This window comes from Lactuca saligna, chromosome 2, assembly GCF_052625555.1.
Source record: "Lactuca saligna cultivar CGN05327 chromosome 2, ASM5262555v1, whole genome shotgun sequence".
NCBI classification, from domain to species: Eukaryota; Viridiplantae; Streptophyta; class Magnoliopsida; order Asterales; family Asteraceae; genus Lactuca; species Lactuca saligna.
The window spans coordinates 186,370,181-186,377,107 of record NC_136418.1 but is presented as its reverse complement, the minus strand read 5'-3'; the positions used below and the strand labels follow the sequence as shown (position 1 = coordinate 186,377,107).

At 29.9% G+C, this 6,927-nt stretch overlaps 1 protein-coding gene across 1 annotated transcript; it reads left to right on the top strand.

Moving 5' to 3' along the window:
• The first annotated feature begins 1,330 nt into the window (after nucleotides 1-1,330).
• LOC145028540 (F-box protein PP2-A13-like) lies at nucleotides 1,331-4,954 on the top strand. Its single transcript, XM_078977231.1, has 3 exons — nucleotides 1,331-1,790; nucleotides 1,922-2,040; nucleotides 4,477-4,954. Exons 1-3 carry the CDS (start codon nucleotides 1,458-1,460, stop codon nucleotides 4,889-4,891), a joined length of 867 nt encoding a protein of 288 aa, XP_078833357.1. The 5' UTR covers nucleotides 1,331-1,457; the 3' UTR covers nucleotides 4,892-4,954.
• Nucleotides 4,955-6,927: the final 1,973 nt, after the last annotated feature.

Sequence of the window (6,927 nt, the reverse complement as noted above, 5' to 3'; positions counted from 1 at the left end):
GGATTAATTATATGGGTGCAATTATTTGTGAGTTTGTGGACTCCATGAAAGCACGTTTCCACTAAACATGCTAATATTCACTTAGATTTTTTCATTGCGAATATGAATATCAACACTCAGAATTTATTATTATGTTTCTACACTCATATCATATCAGATGATCGATGGATCCAAACCAAAAAAGTTCAACTTTTTTAATTAGTTGGGGAACAATAATCACACATTTGACCTACACGTACATCCAATAATTATACTTATGATATTTACTCGTATCAGTGCTTTAACATGTTGATAATTATATCATTAGGTTGTTATATAACAGAAACTCACGAGGTTATATCGGTTATATAAGAAATTAAGACGCAAGAAATTGTAATTAATTAAGTAGCAAATTGTATAAAAGACATTAAGTTTAAATAAACTTTTGATTTTGACATTGTGTTTATTTTTATCAATTAGGTCATTTAGTTTACAATTTTGTTGCAAATTTAACCAATCGATCGGTTGGCTTCAAATGTTTTATGTTTCTCAATTGCTGACTAGACAAAAAGATAATACGACTTTCGATCATTGGTGACAAACATTTAGGTTAAATTGAATTGTTACGTAGATCTCTACTCACTTCCCCTCGCTTCTTCTTTTCATCTCTTAGAGCATGATGATGATGTGCATTATGGTTTTCTAAGGACGCTCAAGTGGTTCATCATCTTAGAGTGGTGTGTAAACAATGCAAAGAGGTTTCCTTTAGGAGATGTTACTTTGGGCAACCTTCCTTCTCTTTTTACATCACTCTGAATGATGAATTATTTGAATGATCTTAAAAAACCGTTGCACAAAATCATGATGTCCTAAATGAAGAAAAAAAAGAATAAATAATGAAAAGTGAGTAGAGATCTAAGCAAGAATTCAATTTAATTCAAATGTTTGCCAATTAAGATTACATATGAAAGCCATATTAGTTTTTTGCCTAATCACCAAATAAGAAACATGAAACACTAGAAACAAACATGTAATCAACAAATGAGAAATATGAAACACAAGAAACAGATAGGTTGGTTAGTTAAATTTGCAACAAAACTATAAACTTAATTACTTAATTGTGAAATATAAAACAAAATGTAAAAATCGAAATTTTATGCAATTTGTCATTAAATAAATCATTAAACTTATAAAAGTTTATATAAATTTGAAATAAAAATTTAAATCCAAATGTTTTAGTTTATCTTTCAAAGTATAGCTCCAAAGATTTTTTTAAGATTATATATACAACCAAATAAGCATATGATCAAATTAGATTTTCTTATCGTAACAGATATACATGTTAATATAATATGAATGCGTGATTCACATTGGCCAACAATGTCTATGGTCACACCTATACCCTAATCTAACATTTCACACACATTTCCTTTCTTCTCATAAAGTCATAACATGAAGTAACATTAATCTCCAAAGCAATGGGGTCTGGTTTTTCCACCGCCGACGAGGACGGATCTGATCCGGCGAAGAATAGTAGAAAACGATTGCCGGGTCTTGGAGAGTTACCGGAGAACTGTTTGGCTATGGTTCTGGCATACTTAGACCCACCTGATATCTGTAACCTGGCCAGAACCAATCGGGCTTTTTATCATGCATCGTCTGCTGATTTTATATGGGAATCCAAGTTGCCTGAAAACTATCGGATTCTCGCCAGGAAACTGGTGTTGTACGATGGGAATCTTGCATGTTTCGGGAAGAAAGACATTTATGCTGGTTTGTGTTCTCCCGTTCGCTTCTCCAGTGGTACAAAGGTAGGAACTCTCTCTCTCTCTCTCTCTCTCTCTCTCTCTCTCTCTCTCTCTCTCTCTCTCTCTCTCTCTCACACACACACACAATTACACACACCACACGAAACGCCATTAATGGAGGCAGGGTGATGCAGGAAGTGTGGATAGAGAAAGAAAGCGGAGGAATGTGCATGCTGGTTTCCTGGAAGGGGATGAAGATAACAGGCATCGATGATCGCAGATACTGGAGTCACATTCCCACGCTCCAATCAAGGTTTCATTTAATTTTCTCGTTTAGTTTCCTTTTTTTTTTTTTTCATTTTTGAAGGGGAATTAATAATCATTGAAACCCCGAGACAAAAGTATATAATTTGAAAATTAAGTGTTTGTTATTTAACAATCCACGTATCAGTCATAAGTATGTGAAATGTAAGAGCTACAATTAATAGTGATTCAAATTGTGATATCAATATCTGACAGCTACTTCCCAGTGTATCAATCTCGAAATTAATCTTCGTAACATCAGCAATGAATATATTATTAAATTACTTAAATAAAATAAATACTCCTTAAAGAAATAGAATACATAATCAAACTGCAACTGGTGTATTTCGTAATATCACATTAATTGCTTCTATGACAGAGATATGGATTTTCTTAGTTTTATTTAATATGACTTGGTTGTATATATATATATATATATATATATATATATATATATATATATATATATATATATATATATATATATATATATATATATATATATATATATATATACACACACACACACACTAATATACACTAAGTATGAGACTCATCTATTACATGTAGGGCTGTAAACGAACCAAACGAACACGAACAAGGTTTTGTTCATATTCGTTCGTTTAAGTTAGCCGAACAACAAACGAACACGAACACGAACGGATAAACGAACGAGATTTTCTTGTTCATGTTCGTTCGTTTAACAAATTATTTTGTTCATGTCCATTCATTTATATTCGTGAACATGCTAAACGAACATAAACAAACAAAGATAAAAAAAAATACAATTGAACATATATGAACATAAACGAACATATAATATAGCAATATAATAAAAAAAATTTGAATATAGATGAATATAAATAAACTTAAACAAACGAATGTAAACGAACATCATAAACGAATGTTCACGAACATAAATGAACGAACGAGACCATTGTTCATGTTCGTTCATTGAACTAAACGAACGATAATTTTTGTTCATGTTCGTTCATTTATTAAATAAACGAACAGTTCACGAATGGTTCGCCGAACGTTCAGTTCGTTTACATCCCTAATTACACGAGTTTATTTAAAAAAAATTAAATATGAATTTTTAACAATTTGAAATGATTGAATTTATAAGAAAAATGAGAAAATTTTTGAATTATTAAAATTAATGAGGCTTTAGTGTATTGAATACACTACATATATAAACATTTTCTAATAAATACCTTACATATATATTACCTTACAATTTTGATTTATGGTGTACCGGTCGTCTTACTGGTTCGATGGTTCAAGTGGTCCAACCGGTCAGACCGGTCTCAAAAACCAGAAAAACCGGATGATGTCATAATTATATTTAATTATATAAAAAATATAAAAAATGAAAAAAATAAATATTTTTTTAAATTTCCGGTTTTGACCGGTTTTGCCGGTTCAACCGGACCGCTTTTTACCGGTTCACATAAATACTGGTTTTTTGGCATTTAAGAACCGTTCGAACCGACCGGTCCGATCCGGTTTTCAAAACATGGATTCCAGATGAAGATATAGAAAAGGAGATGGAGAAGAGGAGTTGGGGGAGGAAGTGAGAAAACCCTAGTTCCGATCTCGTTTAGATCTTGGAGGTGCCGACATCGCGCGGAGAAGGAAAAAGATAGTTGATTAGCAGATCTGTAAACATGTGCAAACCTTAGCTTCGATCTGAGGTGGCTACGTAGAACTGAGAAAGGGGGCGACTGTCCGAAACTACCACCGTCATCTGCTAGAATCAATCTAGAGAAGAAGTGAGTAGGTGGGTAGGGGTGGGGTGTTTCTTTTTGTCTTCTTTTTTCAATTAGAAAAATGATAAAATAATTTTAAAAAATGGAAAAGGATAAATACCAAAAGCAAATCCATCATTATAAAAGGTTTAAATTTTTTTGAAACAAACTTACAATAAATTTTTTATTTTGGACCACACGTGCAAGTCCAAAACATTTTGGAATAAAGTCTCAATTTTTGACATGCCTTATGGATCAAATTTTGTTTCTTTGAAATATAATTGATATTTTCTTTGAAATATATAAAATATTTAATATATTTTTGTGTCATTCTCATAAATGAGTCAAATGTATCTACGGATTAGAATGCTCAAATGTATCTATAGATTAGAATGTTTGACTATTATGTTGATACCACTAAAAAATATGAAAATTATATCAAACATAAATACAAAAATTAAGAAAATATCAAATACTAATATAATATTACTTAATAATTCCAAAGTCCCACCTCAATACTTTTCCTTTCGTCCAAGATAAACTACCTTAATATAAAATATATTTTACTGATTAAAATTATTATTCATATTTCTTTATCAAAATTTTGTTGCTTCATACAATACATGTATTCATAAATCCAGAAACAAAATGTAAACTCTTTTACAAATTGTTAACAATGTTTTATAATGAAATTGTAGATTCTACAGCATTGCATATCTCAAACAAATATGGTGGCTAGAAGTAGAAGGAGACATAGAGTTTGAGTTTCCACCAGGGAGTTATAGCCTTTTCTTCAGTCTCCAACTCGGAAAACCATCCAAAGGGCAAAACCGACAATGCTCGTCAATCACTCCGCAAGTCTATGGTTGGAACATCAAGCCTGTTAGGTTCCAATTTTCAGTATCCAATGGCCAGCATGTAACATCAGAAAAGTTTCTAAATGAGCAAGGAAAATGGTTACGTTATCATGTTGGGGATTTTCTGATCGAGGACTTGTGTAAGCCCACAAAAATTAAGTTTTCAATGACACAAATTGATTGTACTCATCAGAAAGGTGGTTTAGCGTTAGACTCATTATTCATTTGTCGTAATCAGCTTGCTAGTGGACGATGACAAGTTGGATGTGTAACAACATTGTTTCATAAATTTAGGATCAATAATAAAAAGGTTGTGATTTATCTTTTTGTAATAGTATCAATATATTTAAAAATAAATGAGTTCTCTAATCATATATAATTTTTACTTATGTTATAACTTAAACATCTTTAATGGAAGGTTTTTTATAGTGTGTTGGTATTTACTTTTTTTTTTTTTAAATGACTACTTAAAACTATTGGAACACACAACTTTTTTTTTATTTTATTTTTTTATTTTGAACATTCAATATATATTGAAGGGTCAATATAGTGAACATTTCATTTTAAATATATTTTATTTTATAATTAATTTATAATCTTTTCAATATTTTTATTGTATTTTTATAACTAAAACATAATAATTTTTTATATTTTAGGTATATAAATAAAAACTTGATATAGTTGTATTATATATTTTCATATTAAGACATAATTTATGTTTAAAAAAGAATTAATTAAATTAGATGTTGTATAAAACATTTTAGGTAGATGAAAGTAAATTAGTTAATTTATAAAAGAAAAAACTACTAAAATAAATTTAACCATTAGAGATATCATTTATTTAGAGATCAAAATTAATAGATAATAAGATGTCAATAACTTTAAATTATAACATGGGTTAATTGTTAAAGATGCTCTAATAACTACGTGATGTTTACATGGGTAAAAACCAATATTCTAAATAACGCAAGACGTGACTTGGCGGCAATGTCAAACCTCAAACTTTTTTGAGTCATAGCGAGCCATATCGTTTGTAAAGTGTGACTTAAGACGGAAATTTTGTATAGAATTAATAATTTTATATGTATTTTCTACTATTATTCATTTTTACATACATATGTGGCTTAAGGCGACACTTTGATAAAGCTCGGCGGCAAGTACAAACTTTGGAGCCATGATGCACCATGTCGGAACCGTGACGAGCTTTTTAGAACATTGATAAAAACACACAATTTTATGGGTTCTAACAATTATTTTGCTACAAATGTACAAATGTTATTTGTAGGGTGACTGAAATATTTTGATTTAATTTTTTTTCTATTTTTTATTACAATAAAGACAGTGGCAGTTTATAAAAAAACTCTAATTAAGAATGTAAAACTCTAATTAAGAATGTAAAAAATTCAGTATTTTATGAAAAGATTATGTTGTTCACATTAATGTGATTGCCAAAGTCATGATTTTTATACATAAATTTAAATGATCTTCAACTCATCATACTATTTTTATTATGCCCTCATTATGACACTGTCCTAACTTGTATGTACTTTACTTTACTTAATATATTATTATATTTTAAAAGTATATTTGTAGTCAAATTGTTTTAGCCCAATTACATTTAAAGTTGTATATCTTGTATGGTTTGATATACTAGTTCACTATAAATAATGCTTTGATACGAATCCGTCACACCCACAAACCAGAACGGAGGAAATGTTTGGGGGCGGATGGAGTGACTTCATGTACAGTATCATAACAATTGAATAGTAATGAAACATAGCAACACAAACATTCATACATTGAGATTTCAAGTATTAAAGTGTTTACTAAACTCTGTTGTTCAAAAGTCGAATATAAATAACCGAAAAGTATAAAAAACATGAAACAATGACGCCGACCCTCAGGAAGGGTTGAGTACCTGCCTACTGTTTTCCTGAGAATACAAGTGGTTTTGCAAATCGTCAGCATTGAATGTTGCTGTGTTCATAAGCATTTTGTATGAAAAAGGTTTGTAACTATTTCGTGAAAAATAGTTTCGTATACTTCCAGAAAATCTGATATTTTCTTTAATATGAACTATAATTGTGTGTAATTTCTTTGTATCTTTTCCTTTGTATCCTTGCCTTGTAAAGTAATAATGTATGTTACCAGAAAATCTAGTATTTTATTATATATGAATTGTAGTCTTAAACCCTAAGATCAAGATGTAAGTGAATGTTGTACTGAAAATAGTATATAGTTTTATTTCTATGTATAAAACTAATGAAGTGTAAGCTTCCCGTAAACCAAATA

Excerpts from the sequence above, each read along its gene's own strand:
- LOC145028540 (XM_078977231.1), top strand. The coding sequence starts at position 1,458 with ATGGGGTCTGGTTTTTCCACCGCCGACGAGGACGGATCTGATCCGGCG. Across the intron at positions 1,791-1,921 it reads GCTTCTCCAGTGGTACAAAG|GAAGTGTGGATAGAGAAAGA; the intron begins GTAGGAACTCTC and ends AGGGTGATGCAG. Across the intron at positions 2,041-4,476 it reads ATTCCCACGCTCCAATCAAG|ATTCTACAGCATTGCATATC; the intron begins GTTTCATTTAAT and ends ATGAAATTGTAG.